At 48.6% G+C, this 24,655-nt stretch overlaps 1 protein-coding gene across 4 annotated transcripts in view; it reads left to right on the top strand.

Moving 5' to 3' along the window:
* Positions 1–24,655, top strand: part of PRKCE (protein kinase C epsilon) — a 505,242-nt gene that overhangs the window by 393,435 nt on the left and 87,152 nt on the right. For all 4 annotated transcript variants that reach the window (XM_089324376.1, XM_089324379.1, NM_001082274.1 and 1 more), the window contains 1 exon segment: positions 18,268–18,422. In XM_089324376.1, coding sequence (XP_089180502.1) covers positions 18,268–18,422 — 155 coding nt within the window.

Raw genomic sequence — 24,655 nt, 5'->3', positions numbered from 1 at the left:
ACCAGCGCCCATATGGGATGCCAGCACCACCATAGCACCGGCTCCGGCATTGTCTCTTAGGAAACAGATGCACTCTGTTCTTATGTCTATGTGGCTGGTAGAAATCTCTCTTAGCTGCTTTCTGGGACCAGATCAGCCTGCTGACCATGCATGTGTAAAGGCCTAGTAATCCCCCAGCGGCTGCTGTTTTTCATAGACCTTTCCTAGGGCCGGCTGCTGATGGCCCAGCCACCGTTTTGTCCTGAGCATTCTTCTTGAGAGAATGATGGGAGGCTGTGACCTGGAGGAAGGACACGGAGAGGGTGAGCAGCTTCATTGCTTTGGGGAGAGACAGCTCCATGCAGTATGAGGCAGAGTGGGAGCATTTATAAACTTCTTTCCTTTTTGCTGTTTCATTGTCCTCTGTTTTCCCCTGCTTCCAACACACCCATCTAAGTGTTGGCTTGGCTAAGGTCACCTCAAGGAAATGGTGAAGTAACAGGCCTCACTACCTCACTTTATTTATATTTATTCCTCACTTTTTCCCCTTCCTCTCCCTTCCCCAAAATTCATGAATGGAAATAGATAAGCAGAGGTTGAATTGGCTGCAACTGTAGGTTGCGTCTTGATTTTTCCAGTTTCCAAGGAACAAGAGCAGGAAACCATCTATTCTGATTAGGAATTCTACACTTAGACTCATTTAACAACTTCATATTACCCAGGACATTTTGTTCAAATAAATTATGAAAATGAGCTATTTCTAGTGCTTGAGGCACAGTAAACGGATCTGTATCTCTCTCCTCAGTTTTCTATTCAGACGATCAGCTCGGGGCAGAAGCTTCTCCCCGTGCTCTTAGGCTACAGGCGACTGTTGTCACTGGCTGACCCTTGGTCGTGAGTACGTGGGAACCCTGTCCTGGGCTTCACAGGCAGCAGGAGAAAATCTGGTTCAGGGGTAAAGGCTGTCCTTGGGTTTGTGGGAGGCTCCCGCTAATGATTCTCTTATCAGTGCTGCTGCTTTGACCAGGTTGGCAGAGTTTTGTCTTCTCCAAGCAGAGATATATGGCAAAGGAAAACTAATTAGGGCAATTAGAACGGGTGGGTTATGTGGCTTACGTGAAGTATGTTCATAGAGATAATATTACATTATTTCTGTGCGTGGACAAGGATTAGAACTGCTGGCAAATTGTTGCCAGGAGGAATCTCCCATGAGAACATAAATAAATAAATAAGAGTAACATTAATTTGCATATTTGTGAAATAGGTGTTTGTGCTATGTTCAAAATGTTTTGTTATCAAATTATTAAAATTTTTTATGCATCTGAATTGGCCTTTCATGGGCCAAGCAATGCATTAGTTTATGAGGCTCAACTTTCAGCCTGGTTTTCTTCAAGACCTCTCTCTTTGCATCCTGTTTGAACAGGTGCCCGATGGATGGTGTGCACTGTGTCATGAGCCTTAGTCCTCCATCAGAGTTTGATTGAATGGAGAAAGAACGGTTCTGAAAGCAGAGGTTTGCAGCCATGAGAAACCTTCTGAAGTGACGTTGGAGAGCTGGCTTTGGCTCCCTGTGGGCGGTTGAGGGCACCTGTTAGTACAGCAGTGGATTTGCACTGCGGCCTGGCCTGTGCTTGCGTGTGGCATTGTTTGTCTCTTCTATGCGTTCATCCCATGTTCAGATTTGGGCTGAGCCTGCGTGTACAGAATGATTTCAAGGTGAACACATCTGGGAGTTCTGAGCGAGAGATGGAGAATGAGCAGGGAGTGTGTCGGAGGCACACCCCGTGCCCCTCATAGGTGCTTATGAAATACCTGCTAATGCTTGGCTGGCACTCCTCAAAGTCAAGTGCAGAACTTGCAGTTTGTTTGAAGATAAGGGTAGAAGTCCAAAATGGAGGGATCAGCCATTCTTGGGAAGCCATTTCACTTGCTGGTAGTTACTTAACTGTCTCACTAGCTTGGAAACCAAGAATCTGACGCAAGGTTGGGGTACAGTAAAAGTCATATGAGTCTGGAAATAAACTAGTATTCCAGGCATTTGTTTGGTTTCCTGGCATTGGCTGCTTGTAGGTCAGTATTGCAAGAGCATGCACACATTTTGCATCATACTGGGGAGGAGAGCAGGGTTTCCTCATCAGCATTTAGGAACTTCATCTCCAACTAAGGAATTAGTCACAAAGACAACTGAAAACTGAAGTGTTCATTGTTCAGGGGAGACTCTGGTAGACATGTGATTGGTTGTTAGAATTCCCCTCCGGGATTCTTCAAAGAAGGGTCATGAATGAGGATAACCCATAGCTGGTCTGCATCCCAGGTGACGAGAAGTCGCTGATGTGGGTGAGTCATTGAGGAATGTGCCATCTAATTTATGAGCGTGCCTACTCTAAGTCCAGTAAAGGACTCAGAAAGAGACCACAGGGGCTGCTCCGGGAACCAAGATGATAAAACAGCGTCGCACTAGGATGTCTAGAACAACGGTTCTCCCCCATCTTCGCAGTGCAGTCTTGGCTGAGCGGAACCAAAGTTACCTTAAATATTTTGATTGCCTTATTTAATTAATTGGTAATTATTCACAGGGCTGAGGAATCTTTTTTCTACCAAAGACCATTTGGATGTTTATAAATATAGTTTATGGGTCATATGTAACTATCAACTTAAAAACTAGCCTGCTATAGATTTATGGGATTCTGAGTCCTGCCTGTGGTTGCCTTGGCGGAGCCAGACCCAAACATTTCGTGGGCCTGATACGGTCCACAGGCCTGACATTCCCCACCCCCGGTTTATTGGTTGGCAGTTGTATGGCATAGTGAGGGCTTTCAAGGACTGAGAAAGTCCAGTTGAAGAAGTAGGGTGCAAACCTAACAGCAAGGTGAAGAACCATCTCTCTTCCAGCAGAGTAAAGCAGTGGGATAAGGTTGGTCATGGCATCAGATGGGCAGCTTACAAGTGCTGGGAATTCAGAATTCCCTGTGGGCTGGCTTCACTTACCAAGGTGTCACACAGCAGGAGAAGGGGGATAGGAAGCGCTTGATGCGTGGAGAGGAGGGACTTGGAGTGATTGCCAGGATGAATCAGAAGTGGCCAAGAACAAGGAGTGCTCATGATAGGAAAAGAAATCTCAACTGGGGGATCTATGAGATGGAGGGGGAGGGGCTTCAGCAAGTCAAGGGAAATGGAACTAAAAGATAGTGTGAACGCTTGATGAACTTCTTGAAGCCCCTGCTGTCAAATTGAAATTGAGGCTTCCGCCAGATTAGGGGAGATCTTGACCAGTGCTGCTCAGGTTATGGCCCCAAGGCGAGCAGCACTGCATCACCTAGAAGCTTATTAAACAGGCAGGATCTTGAATCACAACCTAGACCTCCAGATTCAGAATATGTGGGTGCTGAGTCTACATTTTCACAAAGTGTCCAGCTGGTTCCTCTGCATGCTGATGTTTGCAAAGCACTGTTGATGCCACTCTGGGCTTCGTTAGATCCTTGGAAGCAGAGAGGAAGCATTGAGAGGCAAACCAGGGTGTTTGAGACTGTCTCTTACAGGGCTGCCTCTTCCGTCTTCTCTCCCACCTGCCACTCACCACCTGCTAGACGAAACCTATCCAGTTCAAGTCACGTAACTGAGGAAGTTTTAGTCTACATGGGTGTACTCAGAGGTGACTTCTGAAGACTGAGGGCAGGGCTGTCTGGACAACACTGTGCATGCGCTGTGGTATATTTCTGTAAGCAGAAATTTTAAAAAGTGTATGCTTTGCAAAAAAGAAAAAGAAAAAACTCAACAATGAGGAAAAACATCTACATGGTTTATCATTTAAAATATGACTCATTCATATGTTTTCTGATCACTAGTTCCTACTGTCGTGAATTGGTTAATTTATCTGACACTTATCAGATTTCCACATTAAAAAGAAATATAAGCTCTTCTAAACCACTAGACCATTTTGATGGGAAAAATTTTCCAAACAATGTTATGTAATCATTAATACCAGTAGCATCCCTGTCAGAATATTAAAATTGGCACAAATTTGAGGCCTTGGCAGAAAAGAGCTTTGAGTAGTATTTTAGCTTTTCTTGGTGCCTTTGCCATAATAACACCTTGCAGGCTGTAAGAAATAGGAGTGCCGTTCAACAGTCTCAAAATGGAAGTGTTGCAGCGGCTCCAGCAGTTACCTAGACCCTTACTTCTTGCCATGCCGCTGCAGTAGCTGGCAGGAATGGAGTCTCTCCTAACCTGCATTTTGTGCCAGGCTTGAACGTGGCGTCTGTCACACAGGTCTTGGCGTCAGTGCCTCCCTTCCTGCCCAGACCACCTTTCCCGTCTCATAGATCTGCGTTGTAAGGTGGGAGGCCTTTTCCAGAAAGCAGGCCACTGTGAAAAAGATAGGACACTGTGTTCACTCCCGTGTGACTGTGAAGGCCAAGGCCCCCGTGCTCGCAGGGAGAACTGTCCTGCTCCCTCAGCAGTGGCACAGTCTGTGCTCTTGGGACTCAAGACCCCCTCTATGAATAAAACCCAGACAGAAGCTCCGTGTGTGTTCTGGAACCGTACCTCATGTTCCCTTAGCTCTGATGTATAAAACGTGAGCTTTGTTGGCAGCTGTATTGGATGATGTCGAGGGTAACTCCTGGCACCATGGAAAGACCTGGGTTCACGTTTTCACTGTGGTCCTTGCTTGCTTTATGGCCTTGCGCAAGTCACGGAATTCCTTCTCCGAGCCTCTGCTTCTTCGAGTCAAATGCAGATGGCTATTAGCACCTCTTTCAAGAGTTCTGCATCAACCATGATTAGTCTCTGCTTGTGAGATCTATCTTAGATAATGACTATAAAGACAAAGGCCAAGATGAAGATAGCGAGGAGGTGTGACCCTCACTGTTTCCAGATGGGTGGAGATCTCTTTGGCTTCAGGTTTCTCCTGGACCTGGCATGCCCAACACCCTACCCTTTCTGATCCCTTCTCTCTTGAGTCTCGCTCCCGTGGAGCTTTCCTCCACAAATAAGAAAATCCCACCCATGGCGCTAACTCATCTTTACAGGAATTTGTCATACCCCCAGCCAGACTGCAGCCTCTTAGAAAGTCCTCTGTAAATACTAACCGACTGATTTGAAACCGGTGCATCACCAAATGCCAAACCCTATCAGCTACTGGATGGAGGCTTTTGATTGCAATATTAGAACAAAGATTTTCCTGAACAGTTTTTTTTTTTTACATGAGAAAGAATCTATTTTAATTCGCCACATGGTAGCTACTGTGTCAATCTCGATGATACAGATGGGGAAATCAGCAGCTGAGCTAGGATTTGAACCCAGGCCATCTGAGTTTGGACTGTTGTACCATACAGGTGAGGACGGGGGTGCAGAAGTTTCTAGAATATTTTTATATGCTCACAGAAAGAGGTCCACATGGAAGGAGTGATCACAATGAAATCAGGAGCTGTTTCTGTTTTCCTCCTTTGTGTTGCCAACACATCTACTAAGGTCAGATAGATTCCTACAAGCAGAGAGAGAGGCCTCCCATTTGAATTGGGGGCCCTCGGGCCACACCAGAGCTGCAGCCTTGTCCTGGAACTCTACCTTGCTGTGTCCACATCTCACCTTTCCAGGTAGTTAAGAACAAAGGGTGTGCATTCTGCTTCTACAAGCACCTGTGCCGCTGGCTTAACTGGGCTACCTGGTGTTGACTGGAGGTCGTGCTCATTTATTGCAAGTAAACACCACCTACAGGAACCCAGCAAGAGCATAACAATGGTTCCACAATTCTCCTCAAGGACGCTGTGCTGTCACGTCAAATATTTACAAGTTGATCTCACCACACTGCTTGTGCTCAGAATAAACCTGGGCAGAAATACGTAGATCAAAGAATTTAGTAATCAAAAAACTCCCTTTCATGCTCTACCTGTCATCAGATGAAGGTGTTAGTGAAGTGGTACGGAAATCCTCTTCGGTGTGCCTGCGACCTCCAGCCATGCCGCTTAAGATGTAAAACAATGGGACCGTGTGTGTGTTGGTGTGTTCTTCCCAAGTTGCCAGTTTCCCCCAGATTAGCACGTTTTAATTTCGGCTTCATTGACAGAATCACAACATGTATGGGGATTTAGCAGAGTGGAGACGTCAGCCACGCTGTCTTGTGGTCACGGCATGGTTTATTTGGTTCGGGGCAGTCATGCATATGAATTCAACAACACATCTGTGGGACTCAAAGGCAAGCCACGTGGGGCAAGAACTACGATTCTGTGGTGGGGCCCTGAGTGGAGCTTCAGGGCTCTGAGCTGAATTCCCGTGGCCCCTACAGTTGCACAAACACAAGGCAGCACAGTATCAGGTGCACAGTTAAGTCTGGTGACATTGCGGGGACGTCTTGGATGAGCCCAGGGTGCTGATAAGGAAGATGGCCAGAAATAGGAGACGTGGCCCTGGTGACTCCAGGAGATCCCTCTTGTTGCTGGAGGTCATGGTTTTGATGGGAGTGCACCCTGTCCATCGGTGTGCTGGGCTAGAAGAACACTGAGAAGCCACTGGCCCAAGAATTTACGTTCTAGTGGGATTTACCAACACATCAAAGTATCAGGGGGAGATGCAGTACAAAATCCAATATCCTCACCAAACCTTAATGTTAGAAGACGCCTGGCATTTGCTTAGTCCACAGATCCCCACCCTTCCCTACATACCTGGGGCAGGTTAGCCTCAAGGCCTGTTCCCAGGACTCGCTTCTGAGTTAGAAGCTCTGCTGCAGGGCTGGGAATCCGAGTACTTTCGAGTGGTTGGAAAGATTCCGACATGCCTCTGAGCCAACCTCTCGATGAAGAAAGCCTGTTTCTCTTGACAGCCCCACAAAGTGGTCGTCCTGCTGAGGCTGGCAGCCCTCAGGCTGGAAGGAACTCACCCCAGCACGAGCTCGCAAGACGCAGTGTTGGACGGAGGCTTGTGGTTGCCACAAGCCCTTCCGCCCTGCAATGGAAAGAGCCTTGCTCTGTCTTCTTCCCATTTGTCTGTTTGGCCCTCTTCAAGGGTGCAGGCCGAAGCTACTTCCAGTGTGCAGATCCTCCAAGTGTCTTAAGGGAGGCCATGTGCAGTTCATGCTTCTCAATTTGTCCATTGCTTCATTCAGTCCACACTGTCCGTCTCCTCCGACCATTGGCATGGCCTCCAGCCTCTCCTTGGAGGTCTTGACTCCTTCTCCACTCTGTTTTACCTTCCTCTGGGTGAATTCTAGTTTGTCGGTGTCAAATCTAATGCCAGAGTTGGAGCGACCATGCGGTCCAAACAGCAGAGTCCTACCAGAGCCGTTGCTGCCTGCATTGTTGGCTTTGATCTGAGTCCACTAAAGACTCTGAGAAGAACCAAGGGCCCAAATCAAGGGCCCAAACCAGGGCACACAGGGAAAGCTCCTTGGCTGTGGCAGATCCAGTATGGAAGGTCCATGTGGCTGGACTTACCAGGCATGAGCGGGCCCCAGTGAGTTTGGTATACTTTAGAATACTGCTTTTCCAGTATTCCAGACAGAAAAATGGCATTTCATTGGCTAGCTGGATTGATTGCTGCACAGCCCAAAGTGTGCACATGTCGTCTGCATGCTAAACAGGTTCTCACTGTGTCACTGCTCTTATCAGTAGGATCCGCTCTGACTCCTACACTTAACCAGATGGATTTGTGGGGTCTTCTGTTTTTCCTTCTTTGTGTGGTGTGACCAACCTAAATATTTCCATCTCAGCCAGTTATGTTTCCTTCCCACAATTGAAAAGAAATATTGATGCACTTTCTTTATTTGGGGTCAGCTTCCTGGCATTTATGTACCTGTAAAACTGTCACAAGAATTTTGCATGGCCTTAGGAAAGAAAAGGGTAAGAAAAGAACCATTGTGATACAGACAGCTGCCTGTCCAGTGCAGGATTCAGTTAACTAGCCAGTTGTTTTATATATACAAAGCTGGAAGCCATGTCTTGCTTGCTTTTCACTGAATTGACTTGTCATTTTATCATAGATGTGGTTACATTCTAATCTCCTGATTGGTTATCAGGATTTCTTTCTGAATAAAATTTAGCAAGTAAGCAAGCTAGCAAAGAAAGGACAAAAATGATAATAGCAGAACAGCAACAATAATGTGGTTTAAGGACTGACCTGAGTCAGGACTGCAGGTTTTAAATACAGCGTCCCAGAAATCAGAACTGTAGCCTGACCTTGGTAGGTGCCTCTTTTTTTTTTTTAACTGACACTTGAAGTGATAAGGTGGCATCTGTTTCTGGAATCAGTGTAGCAGCTTCTTGGGATATTGAGTTCTGTGTGGAATCCATCTGTAGCATCAGTGAGCTGGAGACTGGGGAGTCTCATGCGTGTCTTCTTTCCTGAGCCACACACCTGGAGGAAGGCAGACAGGAGACACGAGAAAGGGACGTCACGAGCACCGTCTGTTGGCTGCTTCGCCCTGCCGGGGACAGGGGAAGGTATACATGTGGGAAGTAAGCAGAGCTCGCACACTGTGGTTGGCACACTGGGTTGTAGGGAGCAGTCTGAGGTCATGGGAAGAGTGTGGGTAAAGAGCAAAACCATCATGTGGGCTTTGACTGGGTCAGAGAAATGGGGTTAGAATAAGAATATTTTTAGTCCTGTGCTTTAAAAGATTAACAAGGAACATTCCATAGGTCCTTGATGTTGGCTCCAAACAACTGCCTGCTGATGCCAGTGGTCCCCAGTGAACAATTCATAGTCTTTTCTGTTTAAATTATTTCTTGGTAGCATCCAGAGGAGATTTTTTGCCTGTGCCATCATCTTGTCAGAACAGGCAGATTAGACTCTGAGTGGGCCACAGCCCTAGCATGGAGCATGCAACTGCTGCAAGCTGACCATGCCCCTGAGTTGGGTAGGTATGAAGGTTGGAGAGGCTTTCTGCTTCCCTGGAGCCCAGGTGAGCACCAGGGGACAAAGAACAGTGGCCAGGTGCTGTGTCCCGTATGTGGCAGTTGGTGGAGTCGGGGTGAAACCAGGAGAACACCACCATACTGGAGAGTAACAGTTCAGCTCGGACTTCACTGCTGGACGCACGAGGAGGAACAGGAGAGGGTTCCACAAAGCAGCACCGGTGTACTTTGCCGTGGCCAGGTTCCCTGCACGAACCCTCTTGATTGTGTCCTTTTCGAAGAAGAAACTCAAGACATGCCACTCGGGCTTCACATTAGATATGCAGCTATCATGGTAGTGGTCAGCATTACCAAGATGTAGCCTGGTTGGGGGCTGGTCCGTTTGCACTGTTTATCACATGACAGAAACTTCTTTCCCGAACGATGCAAAAGGACCCCTGTAAAGGAAAGTGCTCTCGGATCGATGAGACCCTCACTCCTCTCCTATCCCCTGGCTGTCACACAGACGGCGAGAGCGGGGCAGGGTGGCAGCACTTTGAGGTTGCTGCCTGGGCCAAGTGCAGCTCTAATCAGAACAGGAAATGTTTATTTGATTTTTATTGGATGAGTCAGTTTGGTGCAGCTTTAGGTCACTTTAAACTTGGGAAACTCTGTTTAAGTAATGATAGTTTTAAGAAATGGAAAAAAATGTGCATATGTACATGAATAATATCTTTTCAACAAAGGGTCCGTAATGTGGAATTTTTACTGTTTGGCCAATTCTTATTGAATTAAGTCTTTTCCCCAAGAAAAAGAAAGGCATCTCCCTTTTTACTAAAATAGAGTTGACCATATCCTCCATGGTTTATGAGAGACACTATTAGAAGTGGCCGTGGCTGCATACAATTTGCAACAACATGGATGAAAGTAGAGGATGTTATGCTACGTCACATGGACACACAGGACAAAGAACTTGATACCACTAATGTGAGGAATCTAAAACAGACTCCTAGAAGCAGAGAGTAGAATGGTGGCTGCCAGGGACGAGGGGAGAGAGAGTCAGGTCGGTGTTAGTCAAGGGGTACCAGGATGAGTAAGTTCTAGATATCTGCTATGCAACACAGTGCCAAGAGTTAACAATGCTGTCTTATGTATTTACACTGTTGCGAGGTGGGTAGATCTTCCATTAAATGTTCTTATTACACACTCAAAAATAACAAAGAGGGTGGAAGGAAACTATTGGAGATGATAGACATATGTATGGCATGGGCTGTGGTGATGATGTCACTGGTGTATGTCCGTCTCTAAATTCATCGAGTTGTATACATGAAATATGGACAGCCTTTTGTATGTCAAGGTGGGGTTTTTGAAAATAATAGCATTGTATTTAGAAAAATAAAAAAAGAGGCTGGCACTGTGGCACAGTGGGTTAAGCCACTGCTTACAGTGCTGGCATCCCATATCAAAGTGCTGATCTACTTCCTACCCAGCTTCCTGCTAATGCACCTGGAAGGGAGTGGATGATGGCTCAAGTGCTGGGGCCCTCACTAACCATGTGGGAAATCTAGATGGAGCTCCTGGATCCTGGCTTTGGCCTAGTCCAGCCCTGGCTGTTGTAGCCATTTGGGGAGTGAACCAGCAGGTGATCTTGGTGTGTGTCTCTCTCTATCTCTATCTCTCTCCTTCTCTTCTCCTCTCCTTCCCTCCCCTCCCCTCCCCTCCCCTTCTTTCTGCCTTTCAAATAAATAAATAAATAAATCTTTTAAAAAAGAGAAAGAAAAACAGCCACATGAAAACACATTTTCTGTTTCCCATACAACTGTTGGTGTCAATGGAATTGGCCATTCCTGTAGGAATTTCAGAGTTAGCACAATACTGAATTTGGGAAACTAAGTCATCACACACAAGTAAGGCCTTGAACAACAGAAGGTGGAAGAAGGAAAAGACCTAAAAGAAGGAGTGTTGAGAATGCATGAAAATGATTTTTAACATTATTAGGGTGATTAATATTGCACTGGGAATTTTGTATCACTGGCAATAATTATTATTCAGGTGAGACTTTCATTCTCTGTGAATTGACAGATAAGTCTCCAGTAAGGAAAAAAAAAAGATAGTTTCTTCTTGTTTTCTGTGCTGACCTTCTAACTAAGAAATCAGCAGGTCTGTGACTCCATTCAGCTTCGCCCACGGTGCGCACGTGGTGTGCAGCATAAGGCCTGGAGAGTCTCACTCACTATCTACTCTTTTTCATTCATCCTAGTGGGGGCTGTGCTTTCTGGGTGGCTTACCATTCAGAAACAGGGAAATCAGATGGGTTTCATTAAGTTTCCCGAAGTGGCTGGCGTTTTCCTTTGTTCCACCTGGGAAGTGAAATGGTGAGGAAGGTTTTCATCTTCAGAGGTAATAAAACACTTAGGGCAGTGGGCGTGGGGAAGAGATGGAGTGACTTCAGGTTGCCTTCTTCTAACCCATCTTAAATTCTGCTTCCAGAAGAGTCCTACTTAAAGTCAGCCTTAATGATGCCATTTTACCATTCAAAATATTTCCAGGGTTTCCCCTCCCATCTGTGTTCAGTGCCACTCCTAGCACCATCCAGGCTGTCTCCTTCCTGTCTGTATTCCGGGTTCATGTGAGTTGCCTAGGAGGCAAGTTTCTTGCTGGATTCACCTGCCTTCCTCCTGCCCACATGCAATGTTCACCCCTCTCTGTGCCCCTCTGCCCTTCAGGGCTCTGCTACGAGGCCTTCTCCCATCTCCTATTGTCCACGGCTGAAGTTCAGTCTTTGCTCCAATCCAGCTTTATCTCAACCAAGTTCCTGCAGCAATGGCCAGTTCCTACCACGCGTGAGTGCTGTAGGAAATTTAGAGAAACTTTTTATATGACTGTTTCCTAACAATGATCTTTTATAAGTGGCTGTGTTCCAGGTGGTTAGTCTCGAGGAGGCTAAGACAATACAGTCCACGTATGTAGGTTTCATAGTCCAGTTCTATACGGGAGAGTTTAGCACATGATGATACAGTGTTTTATGTTGCTTTCAGTGGTTTCCTAGCACTTGGAAATTGCTAGCACTTGGAAACCAAAGCCATGGCTGATGTTGCCCTCTATGGCCCCTCATCACCTGACCAAGGGCTGGGCACCCAGGAAAGGCCGGTTGAGAAATTGGATGATGTAGTCATGCAGGAGAAAAGGCAGTGTTTCAGAGTATGAAACAAGGACCCGTGATTCCCTGGGGTTTGCTGAGGAAAGTGTGCGTGCCATCAGCAAAGCAGACAGCCCCAAGTCCAATCTTTTGTTGGACACTCATGCAAAATTTATTTAAAGGTGATAGAATCTTTGCACATATAAACAGCTGGCAAATGATGGAGAATGTGTGTCCAAACAAACTCGGTTGGCAGGACATGCAGTGCTCCTTAGAGGAAGCCCCTGGCTATCCATCACACCTTGAAAGATGAACAGGGCGGGGCTAGTTTTCCCTTCCAAGGCAGGAAAGGTTAGCGCTCTGGGAAAATGGAGCCCAGTGGGAATTTCAAACACATGGTGTGGCCTTTCCAGCTTGCAGGTCATTATTAGCTATTCTCACCCTAAATGGCCATGACACATAATCTCTTTCCTAATTTTATTATTCTACTTGCAATCACAAAACCGTAACTTTTTAGACTTTCAGGTGAGATTAAGGGAGGAGGAGGTGGAAAAGGCCTTTACAATCTTTGATTACCCCAGAAAACATATTTGCTTACTTGACCAGGAAGTTGGGTTTTGTTTTGTTTTGTTTTCTACCAATGCCAAGAGGGGATTAGTGAGTAGCTGCTGGGTTTGCCAGCTTTCTTTTGATTTCAGTTTATGTAATTAAGCAGTTCCCAGAATGACTCGAGGTTCTAGCTCTGCATCAAAACACACCTCTCACATGTGTTCAAGGTGAAGGTCAGAAACAACCCCAACTCACTGAGCAGAGGGAGAAGGAGTGAAAACCTTAACCTCGCTTTCAAACTTCCCTCATATGTAAAAAAGGGTAGGTTATGCTTTGGGGCCCGGTCCATTGAGCTGTAGTGAACAGAAAGCAGGTGGAAACTGGGTTCAACGTGGGCTGCAGCTGGGAGAGCCCAAATGGGGTTAACAATAGAGACAATGTGTATGGGAAATCGACTCTGGGTTAATTTTGGATTTCTAGTAACCGGAGCCTCATCCACAATTTAGGATTCAGTGACTCAGGCGTTCAGCACAGATGTGCTAGGAACCTGCCATATGCCAGCCAGGCCCAGTTCTAGTGGCTACAGGACCAGTCAGGAACTGAAGCAGCCTACGTTCTTTCTCTCATGGTGCTCATCAGAGTGCCGCTGGGGTGATCAGGTTTTTTCCAAGTGCCAAGGAAGCAGAGCGCTATGCTGTGCCGCTCTTGACTGGGCTGTCAGGAAGAATGAGATGTGTTCCCCAAAGAGCTGACCGTGGCACTGGGAAGAGAATAGTCTCTCCACGGGAAGAGAGAGCCATTCAAGGCTGTCGCCAGATATTGGGCTGCGGATACAGGGAGGTCCTCTGTGGCTGGCAGGGTTCCAGTGGGCACCGCAGGAGGTCTGAGCAGGGGGCTGGCTCAGCTCTAATGCATTAAGCAGGGAGAACTGGCAGGTGGTGGACCATCCTTGGGTTCTGTTTTTGTCTTAGAACCCCCTGGCCATTTTAGCTCTTCTCTCCATGCAGTGCTTGGATTTCAAGGAACCTGGTCACTGAGGCCCTGCCACTTACATAGGAGACCTTGACTGAATTCTTAGCTCTTCCTTTGGTCTGGCCCAGCTCCAGATATTGAGGCATTTGGAGAATCAACCAGCAGATGGAAAGGATCTCCCTCCCTCCCTCCCTCCCTCCCCCCCTCCCCCTCCCTCCCTCCCTCCCTCTCCTTCTCCTTCTCCCTCTCCCTCTCCCTCTCCCTCTCCTTCCCTCCCTCCCTCCCTCCCTCCCCCCCCTCCCCCTCTCTCTCCATTCCAAATAACAGTAAATACAGAAAAGGAATTCATCGAATTCCCTTAAACACACACACACACACACACACACACACACAGAACAGTCCAGAATTGCCAGTGGTTTCCTGCCCTCAAGAAGCATACTAGGGGATAGGGTCATAAGTCAGTTACACAAATCAAATCTCTGCTGTGCTGAGTGCTGCAGCAGAGAGTGTGGCACGGAGAAGGGGAATTTGGCCAGCTTTCTAGGAGAAAAAGATGGCCTTGCTGAAACCTGAAGATGAGGAGGAATTAACTGGAGAGAGGAGGGAGAAACATTTCAAGCAGAGGGGGCAGCATGAACAAAGGTCCTGGGGCACAGCTGGAACGGAGACCATTCAGGAGGTCCTGCAGGCCTGAGGTATATTTCTATCACTGTCATATACTACTCTATTATGCATTACTAAGGAGTTTTCTGTCTATTCCAAGAGTGAGCAGAAGCCTTTCAAAGAATTAACAGCATAGTATGAGGAGGAAAGGGGGTGAGTGACAGTCACAGTTCCATTTCAGCAGGTCAAGCTGCCTGGGGTGTGACTGGCCTTTGGAGGCAGGACTGGAATAATGTGGGGAACGTGCATGCCGTGGTAGCTGCTTGGGCTGGGTGGGTGGCAGAGAGGGAGAGAAATAGACGAAGGGAACAGGTCCAAGGGCAGCAAGGGCAGAGATTTGGTCACAGGTAAAGGCACCACAGCTTGGCAATGGATGCGAGGGTTGAAGGAGGTAGGAAAAATGACTTCCATGTTTCTGGTCTGTAAAATCGACTGAAGGGTGAGCTGTTGGCCAAAACAGGCAACAGACAACCCCAGGTGAGAACCAGTTTGTGGGAGAAGATTCTGGATTCACTTTTGAACCTGTTGACTCTGAATGCCTTTGAGGCATCTAGAGGGAGGTCAGCAATGCGGGTGGAGAAGTGGGCCTAGCGCTTGGAGGAGAGTCCAAGTTTGTGCGTCATGGGCATGGAAGGCACAGGAACTGTGGGCGTGGATGAGATCACTTGGTGGGCAGAAAGCAAAGTGGAGGGGGGAGTTCGAACCCCTCCTTGTGGGAGTCCAATACTTCCTGACTGGGAGAGGAGAAGCCTACAACAGAAGCAGAAAGTATCCTGCAAAACAGAGGGAGAGAGTCAGCCTGGAGGAAAGCCACAGGGAAGGAACCTGCTGAGAGCTCAGAAGAAACGAAGTCGGTAATGAGGACAGCAGCCAGGAAACCGTCAGTAACGCTGGTCGTGGCCATCTTCATGGAACACCGATTGTGAGCCAGGCGTTTTTCAAATAAGTATTTATCTATTTTCATTTTATTTGAAAGGAAGAGAGAGAGAGAGAGAGAGAGAGAGAGAGAGAGAGAGAGAGCGCGCGCATACAAGAGCACTTCCATCCACTGGTTCATTCCCCAAATGCCCATGACAGCCAGGACTGGGCCAGGACAAAACCAGGAGCCAGGAACCCCATGGACAGCAGGGACCCAAGTACTAGAGCCATCACCTGCTGCCTCCCAGGTGCCTGTGAGCAGGAAGCTGGAATCAGAAGTGGGACCAGGATTCGAACCAGGCACTTTGATACAGGATATGGATGTCCCAAGTGACGGCTCAACCACCTTGTCCTACGTCTGCCCCAAAGCCAGGCATTGTTGCATATGCTCAGTCCTCCTAAAGGGCAGGTCCTGTTGTTGCAGATGGGAAAACCGAGCACGAAGAGATGAAGTCATCGGGCTGAGGTCACACAGCCCATAAGTGATGAAGTGGGGTGGGAGTCCCCCTGACCTGAACGCTTCGTGTCCAGTGCTGGTGGCATAGGAAGCACCCAGGGCCGCGTGGGGGAGGGGATGTTTGTATTCTCTTCAACATGGCCAACAGCTTCCCCTGCTGCCAAGTTCAGGTTCAGTGACAGCTAACAGGTGCTCCCGTGGCTCTGATGGTGCGGACCGCTGGACTGGGGTGGCGCGAGAGGACCGATGCAGCTGGACTTGTGAAGGAGGCTCGCCCAGCCGCTGCAGGGCAGGGGTTTCCAAAGTGCAGCCTGGCCCAGCAGCATTGGGACCACCTGGGAACCTGCTGTAGTTGCTGATATTCAGGTTTTGCCCCAAACCCTCTGAGTCAGAAACTCTGGCCAGGGGCCCAGGAATTCCTGCTCTAAGAAACCTCCTTGCCTTTCTGACACATGCATTGGAGAACCCTTGTTCTTTGGGGGAATCCTCAAGGAGAAAAAGAGGCAAACCAGAGTGATTTGTAATTCTGTATGGCACCGATGCAGAATACCTTGACAGAAACCAGATGGATGTGAGCGCCTGGTCCTGAGCCCTAGCTGCACGTTGGGATCACTTGGGGAGTTCTAACGGCTGTGGGGCCCTGGCTGCCACAGCAGCGGGGCTGATTTCATTGGACAGGGGTTGGCCAGAGCCCTTGGGTTTTGAAAGGAGGATCTGAATGGAGGATGGACAAATCCAGGAATTATCAGAAGACAGCCTGTGCTCTCCTGAGTACTCAGCTGTACTCTGGGGAGAAACTGACAGGCAAAGGGAAGAGAAGCCGGGCCCTGGGCCTTTTGAGCAAACAGCACAGCTGCGGTCACTCTGGGACGGTGCAGAGGGAGAAGGCTGCTTGCGTTAGTGAACAGTTCTTAACCGTGCACTTACGGTCACAGAGCTGCTGCTCCGGCAGATACGCTTCATGAGGGAAGAATCTCCACTGGTGGTGTTTCCTCCATGTTCGTGAAAGCCAAGTGTGACCAGCCCCGGAAGCGTTGCCCAGATGCATGGAGAATATTCCCTGCCCCTCTCCCCTCTTAGACCTCACCGCTCGCTTTGCCAAGCTTCCTCCCCAGCTGATCAGGTCAGGTGACTGACCCCTCAGCACGCGCACCTTGCTCCCACTCCCACACCGTGGTGGCATTTGTTCCTGCCTCTCCCCACCTGCTCTTTCTCGCAAAGCCTAGTTCCTTCTAGAATCTTCCACAACCCCCAAGCTCTAAACCCTTTCAGCTCCTGGTGTCTTGAATGCACTCAGATCCTACTTTATTTCTATCATTCTGCCTGTTCCCCATCTCCATCTCTGGATTGTAAGTACCCCAGGGCTGTGATGGATTTAATTCTTTACCCACCACCTAGCATCCCATATGCTAGTCACTTAGAAGATAGCAGTCACGACACTGTGCACAAGTGTATTTCAGTCCCCCTCTCCACACGTTATCATGGATTGCGGACAGGAAGACACCACCTCCCATGGCATGTGCCTAGCGCTGAGAGCTGCCTTGAGAGAAGGCTCCGCAGGAACCCCGGGAGGAACCACCTCCGGAATCAAGGGGAGCCCTCCTGGATCTCACAGTCTCATTCCTCCATGCCACTGTTTACTACATACCTATGATGCCACAGCTAATGCCAACGGATGGGGTGGCTTCAAACCCTAGAATTTGATTCTCTCACTGTTATGGAAAGAACTTGACTCTCCTGAGTCACAGTCAAGGCGTCGGCTGGCCATTCTCCTGCAAGGGCTCCTTCCTTCCTCTCCCCACTTCTCATGGCTCTTTGCATCCGTGGGCTTGCGGCTGCCTACCTATAGTCTCTGTCTCGGTTGTTATCTCGCCTCTTGCTTCTCAAATCTCTCTCTGCCTCCCTCTTTTAAGGACACCTATGGCTGCATTTGGTGCCTTCCCTGGTAATCCAGAATATTCTCACATCTCAGCATCTTGTATTGGTAAAATCATTTTATGCCATATAAGGGAACAGTCACACATTCCAGGAATTGGGCCCTTGGTATCTTTCAGAGGTTCCCTGTTCAGCCTGACATACATGTAGAGCTAACTGGAACCTTCAGAAGGACAAAGTCTTATCTGAGATCATGCCTCGTTAGTGCCAGGCCTCCTTTCACTACATCAGGTGGATGCCCCCAGAAGTAAGGCAGAGGGGCAGTGCTGTGGCATAGCAGGTAAAGCTGTCGCTTGCAACACTGGCATCCTGTGTGAGCGCTGGTTCAAGTCCCAGCTGCTCTGCTTTCCATCCAGCACCCTGCTAATGAGCCTGGGAAAGCAGCAGAAGGTGGTCCAACTACTTGGGTCCCTGCACCCACATGGAAGATCCAGATGAAGCTCCTGGTTTTGGCCTCGCCCATTGCATCCATTTGGGGAGTGAACCAGCAGATGGAAGATTCATTCTCTCTCTCTCTCTCTCTGTCTCTCTCTCCTGTATGTGTGTGTATCCTTCTGTCTCTAACTCTGCCTTTCAAATAAATGAATGAATCCTAAAAAAAAAAAGACAAAGTAAGAGAAAAACTGTTAAAATAGCCCACATACCCTAATGTGTGTGCTTTATTCCTCTGTTCTTTCTGGAGCAGATGCTACCAAGAAAGGTACCTTGTACCAAGGTACGAGTGTACCTTGAGCCTCCAACCTGGACTCGTGGCCACGTGCAGCGGGCTCACAACAGCTGTCCTGTGCAGGCAGCTGCGGTGACGTCATGCTCTTTCCTCCTTTCAGGACCGGCTGTTCTTCGTCATGGAATATGTCAACGGTGGGGACCTCATGTTCCAGATCCAGCGCTCCCGAAAATTCGACGAGCCTCGTTCCCGGTTCTACGCTGCAGAGGTGACGTCAGCCCTCATGTTCCTGCACCAACATGGCGTCATCTACAGGTAGCCTGGCCCCACTTCTGTGTCCCGACAGCGCACGCGCACGCACACACACATGCCCCCCCCCTACACACACACGAGAAAGAACTCTCCATACATTTGAACTGGTGTTGGCTCCTGCCCCACTGGTCTCTTAGCAACCCGTTTTAGATGGGTTGTTTGTTCCGATTTGCTTACAGAGGACTTTTTGGGGGCTGTTTATCGCTGTGAATGTTAATATTCAAATGGCCCCACAAGATTTGACCCGTGGTTTGTGCCAGTTTTGATTTAAAGCTCAAGTGTAGCGCAGCAGAGGCTTGGCGCCGAGTGACCTTGGAGCGACCTTCGTTTCTCTCCCCCTGCCCCTCCCCTTGCCCCTCCCCCTGCCTTGGACAGCAGGGCATTCTCTTTCCTTTCCCTTCTGTACCATGAACTTCCTCTCCTCCCCAATCTCTTGCCACTTCCTGAGTTTGTTTGGCTTAGTTGTCTCCAGCGATGGAATCAGGGAAGGAGGAGCTGCTTGGGGTCTGGGGGTTTATGACCTGGGAGCGGGGGGATGGGAACGAAACAATATCCAACAGGAAGTGACTTTTTGTGGATCATCCAGTGCTCTATTACTGCCCAGTCCCGTTCCAAGAAACACACACACACACACACCCTCGCGCTCATTTTCCAGTAAGGGAGCAGGACTATTTACGCAGGCTCTTCTGTGAGGCCAGGAATTCTGGGAGGAGTAAATATTTATAATTAGCAACAAGAATACTAAAGGTCCTTAAGGTTTTTCAGTGACTGTCAATTTCTTGACTTGATCTTTGCCTCTTCCTTTTTGTTTTCTTTACTTCTTTTTAAATGGGGTGGAAGAGTAGCTGGCTTATTTTATCCCAGAGTGCAAGTCACTTACCTAGGCTCTGCAGAGCCACCCCAGGGAGCAGTGCCCTGCCTAAACTGTTCTCTAGGGGCTTGGGAGCAACCCCAACCCAGGCTCCCCTTTCTTTCCTTCTGCCTAAAGCAAGGCAAAAATAGCAAGGGTTCCTGCAGCCCCGAGAACAAAGTCCCTGGTTCAGAGACCCCTGATTGTGGCTCTCCGCACTGGGGAAGTCCACATGTTGGTCTCCCCGGCCGCATAACCAGCTACCTCAAACGTGGAGGCGTGAATCAACACCCGGTCATTATCGGGGTCTCCCGAGGCTGTGACCGAGGTGACAGCCAGGCTGCGTTCTCCTCCGAAGCTCGGCCACCGCCTCCGAGTTCACTTGCTTGTTGGCAGAATTCCTTTCCCTGTGGCTTCAGAACTCATGTGGTTTGCATCAAGGCCCGAGGAGGGACAGTCAGTGTTCAAGTCCCCAACCAGACCCTCCTTTAAAGGAATTCGTCAGCCCCACCCACGATGAGGTCCTTGCTGTTGACTCCGACTCACAGAATGGGAGCCTCCATCCCATTGGTGGACTGCCTTTGCACGTGATGTCGCGTCATCTCGGTAGTGACGTCACATCGCCTTTGCCGTAGTCTGCTGCTTTGAGGGAAGTCACAGGTTCTGCTGAGCTAAGGGGAGGCACGATGGGATTGTACCTGGTGTGACTCTCACTGGGGGCCACCTTAGGTTGTGCCTGCTGAAGCCCAGGCCACCTTTCTCTCCTCACTTTCCCCTAACACCTTGTTTTTGACCTCACCAAGGTTCTTAGCTTTCCATAAGCTTACCTGCTGATTTCCAATTTGATTGCGTTCTTGTGCCCCTCTGCCCCTAGCACCTGATGCAGCACAGCCTACCTGGTCCCATCAGCCAAAGCGAGTCTCCCTCCTTCCACTTTTCCTAGTGAATGCGTTGCAACTGGGGACACCCACTGCTGCACGGCCACTGTTCCCCGTCGTCAGGACTGGGCCCCTATGTGAAGTGCTGAAAGGCCCTCTCTTCTGCTTCTTCCTCTTGAAATCTTCCACCTTCTTTTATTCTTATTCTGTAGTCCCTGCCCAAAGTCAAAATATGGCCATTGGTTTAAAACCCTCATCCCTGTCTCCAGAGCAATTCACAGACTAGTTAGCCATAGGTGTTACACATGAGGGGTCTTGCAAAAATTCACGGAAAATGCATCTTATGAAAAAACAACGCATGGATTTCAACTCTGCACCAGAATAAGCTTCTCTGTTAATTCTGCTTTCCATGAACCTATGGATGTACCTCATGTGTGAAAAGACCCATCTAGCCCATGAGGCAGTGTTCTGGGAGGGGCCAGGGGCGAGCCGAGAGACCGCCAGTCTCTGAGCTGTCTTTCCTCACCAGCTTACCAGAGTGGGTATGGTCAGCTGCATTTTTCCAGCAGGGACACAGTCACACCTGCAGTAGTTTGATCAAGGCTGTACATGGTGAGTGACACACGTGGGAGGTGCAACTGATGACCACTCATGCTGCATTCCCGGTGACATGTCACCCTGCCCCATGACAGCTGTCACCCTGCCTCTTCAAGTCCAGTGCAAACTCAGCGTCTTGTTCTAGGCACCTTGCATTTCTCCGTCTCTCTCACCACATCCGTGACCACTTCTGCTCCACGGACTTCTGTAAACTGTCCTCTCCTCTCCTCTCCTCTCCTCTCCTCTCCTCTCCTCTCCTCTCCTCTCCTCTCCTCTCCTCTCCTCTCCTCTCCTCTCCCCTCCCCTCCCCTCCCCTCCCCTCCCTCCTCTTCTCTCCCCTTCCCTCCCCTCTCTTATCTCCTTCCTCCTTCTCCCTCTCCCTCTCATCATCTCCCCAACCATTTCTCTGTACCTTTCTTTTTCTGTCCCCCGTTCTGTGAATGCTGGTTTTCCCTAGAGCCTAGGCGTGTCACCTGTCTCTATTCTTATGCTGAATATTCTCCCTGGATGGTTTCAAATGACTCCTATATGCTAGTGTCTCCCCAATCTCTGTATCCAGCTCCCGCATAACTCCAGAAACAGAGGAGGTCTCCTCCTGAGATGGTTTCCTCTGGAGGCGTGATCTTCCAGGCTGCCTTGCCTCCAGTCCTGGCCACGCTGCCGCAGGTTGTCGGTGTGACCCCCTCACTGCCTCCCTGCCTCTCCCATCCTCCCCACCCTCCCATCTCTCCACCTCTCTCTCCAGTACTACTCAGCCTTCTTACAAAACACAGACTGACTGTCCCCTGGTCCCTTCTTAGCTTCCTTCAGTAGGCACCAGATAAAGAACAAGCCCTTTTGCAGCCTCATGCTCCAGCCCCTCCTGCCTCCTGCCTCAGTGTTCTCATCTACAAAATGGGAATCATAGTTGTACCTATCTCGTGAAGTTGTAGGGATTTAGTGAGTTAATAGGTCTAAATAATTTTGGGTAGTGCCTGCCACAAGTAAATCCTCAATAAATGTTAGTTTAGTCTTATTGTACCTTTCATTGCTATTTATCCAGATATATTGGAAGGACATCAGATCTTTCATCCACCCAAGGTTTCCAAAGGGACTCCTGGATTATATAACATGCATGAGTTCCTACTTGCCTCCCCCTCTCATTCTCCCTCCTGATGAAGTTGAACCTTTTTTTTCTTGAAAGGAAATTATGAAAGCAGTAGTCATGGGACAAGCATTGTGGTACAGCACATTAGGCCGCTGCTGGGATGCCCATGTCCCTGTGGGAGTGCTGGTCTGAATTCCAGCTAATCTGCTTCTGATTCATCTTCCTACTAATGCATGCTGGGAGGCAGCCAGTGATGGCCCAAGTGCTTGGGCCCCTGCCATCCGTTTGGGAGACTTGGATGGAGTTTCTGGCTCATGGCTTCAGCCTGGCCCAGCCTTAGCTGTTGTAGGCATTTGTGGAGTGAACTGGCAGACAAAAGATCTCTTTCTCTCTCTCTCCCTCTTGCTCTCTCTCTCTCTCACTCTCTCTGTGTGTATATGTGTGTGTCTGGTGTTGCTCTGCCTTTCAAGTAGAGGAAAATTTATAAACTTTAAAAAAAATAAAGTAGGCATCATAGGACAAATGAAAATAGAACCAATAAAGACAGGCCTCAAGTCAGTTGCCCCTTTACCAATCTCATAGTTACCCAAGGGTGAAGCAGTCAAACAGTTCCTGGAGAGTCTTTCGAGAAATCTTTGTGTCTGGTTTCCGTGAGTGGAGGTAGTACTTGCCTGGTCTGTGACAGAGCTCAGGGGAGGTGCTAGAAGCCAGACTGTGGTAGAAGACGTAATTGCAAATAGAGGCTGAGGAGGCACTTTATTTTTATTTATTTTTTAAAATTTATTTATTTGAAAGGCATAGTTAAAGGGAGGGAGGGAGAGAGAGAGAATCTTTGATCCGCTGGTTCACTCCCCAAATGGTCGCAATGGCTGGAACAGGGCCGATCTGAAGCCAGGAGCCAGGAGCTTCTTCTGGGTCTCCGACATGGGTGCAGAGGCCCAAGGACTTGGGCCATCTTCCACTGCTTTCCCAGGCCACAGCAGAGAGCTGGATTGGAAGTGGAGCAGCCAGGACTTGAACCGGTGCCCATGCGGGAGGCTGGCACTGCAGCGGCAGCTTTACCTGCTACACCACAGCGCTGGCCCCAGCACTTTCACTTTAGTCATGTAAAGCATTGTGAGTGATGAACATTGTCACCCGGAGCACCGACACTGGGTCTCCATCCACAGAGGAGGGAACTTGCGTTAAGGAGCACTCCTGCTCCTGAAACCCAGGCCTTCCATTCTTTCTGGAGCCATCATCCCCACTCCCAGGGTGCCTGTCGTGAGCTTTCCTCATTCAACATGACATTGATCGAAAGCTAAATGAGGATTCAGAGCAGGGAACAGAGATTTAATCAGAATCTCAGCAAACCATGTATACCTGAGGCTCCAACGTCTCATTCTCTGCATCGCTGGGGACAACCCCCTAAAGGAGGAGTTCCGAAGGGGTTTCCCTGGGAGGGACTGGAGACGTACACGATGCAGAGGTCTGTAGCTGTGCTCTCCAGGCCAGATCTTCCTAGGACATGCACACCAGCTTGCAATCGAAGCAGGAGGTGGATGGAACCGCCCTCTGCTGTTGGCACAGTTGGGGATGCCCCGACAGTGTGAATGTCCCCGGTTAAACTTGTGTCCGTAATCAGAAAGTCTCATCTCCTTTCAATGCCTTATCAGCTCATTTAAAGCAAACACAAAGCAGGGGAGGAGATGGCAGGAGGGACCCTGCTTTCTGCCTTGCCAGTCTTCTAGGATCTGGTTCACGGGGAGTTTCTGGGTGCACCTGAGGATCGCCTCCCTGAAAGCATTGTTCTCGGCTGTTAGCCTTCTCCCACCTCCTAGAGAAGGTGACATTTTAATATAAAACTCCCAGGGATCTGAGGACTGAGTCTCTACTGTGAGGACATCAGCTACCACGGCAGGAATCACGAGTGTTCAATCAAGGAGGGCCTCAGAGATTATATAATCCAGCTCTGCCGTTCTGCAGAAACAGAAACCAGAATCGGGCAGTAACTCACCCCTGTTTCAAGCTTAGATGTTATTTTAATCAAAGCTATATGCATATATAGAGTCGAACAGTCCTACAAGGTGTTCAGGGAAACAAAAGCCATGTTCGTCCCCTAGTTTTCCCTCTCAAAGCAGCAGCCACTTCAGACTCTTTGATCTGACTCTTGGTATGGAGCACTGTGTCTCTAAGTCATATTATTTTGCTGTTACTTTTTACAAAATATATTCGTTCTGGGCATTATCTCATGACTTTTCACTATGCAAGATTTAATTTCTTTCCCACCCATTTCCCCACCCCTCTGTCTCATGACATGCACACACCTTTCCCAACTTCCTGGCCTCTCCACATGTCTTACTGTAATTTGGCCAAATGAATATATACTGTAGACATTGTTATGACTGTAGTATTCTTTGGGACTAAGTCATGCAGTATACTGTAATTACTTTTCCTTTTTCATACTCATACTTTTTTTTGGTTTGTTTTCCCTGGAGTTAATAATTATCTTTGTTTTCTGTGTGCTTATTGTTAATTCAGCTATGAACTCTCCACACATTGTCTGCATGCCTGTGGAGGATGTTTAGATGCAGTTGGTATTCAGTGGGTTTCACATTCTTGGATGAACTTCTCCTGGAGTCTTCTTAATGGTCCCAGGATAAACAGTTGCCCTCTGCCCGCTGCAGAGCTGCCCCCTTCACTGGGCTGCCTTTCCCACATATCCTGAGTTGAAGCTCCTGTTCCGTGCATCTTTCTTGGTGTGATCTCCTGATTTGGTAAAGCTCCTCCAGTGGTTTTCTGAGAAAGAGTATGAGAAGTAAATTTTTGAGACCTTCTATTTATG

Source organism: Oryctolagus cuniculus, chromosome 2 (genome assembly GCF_051225735.1).
Source record: "Oryctolagus cuniculus isolate XC-2025 breed Fujian yellow rabbit chromosome 2, ASM5122573v1, whole genome shotgun sequence".
In the NCBI taxonomy this organism is placed as follows: Eukaryota; Metazoa; Chordata; class Mammalia; order Lagomorpha; family Leporidae; genus Oryctolagus; species Oryctolagus cuniculus.
This window is presented reverse-complemented; position numbering and strand designations above follow the sequence as displayed.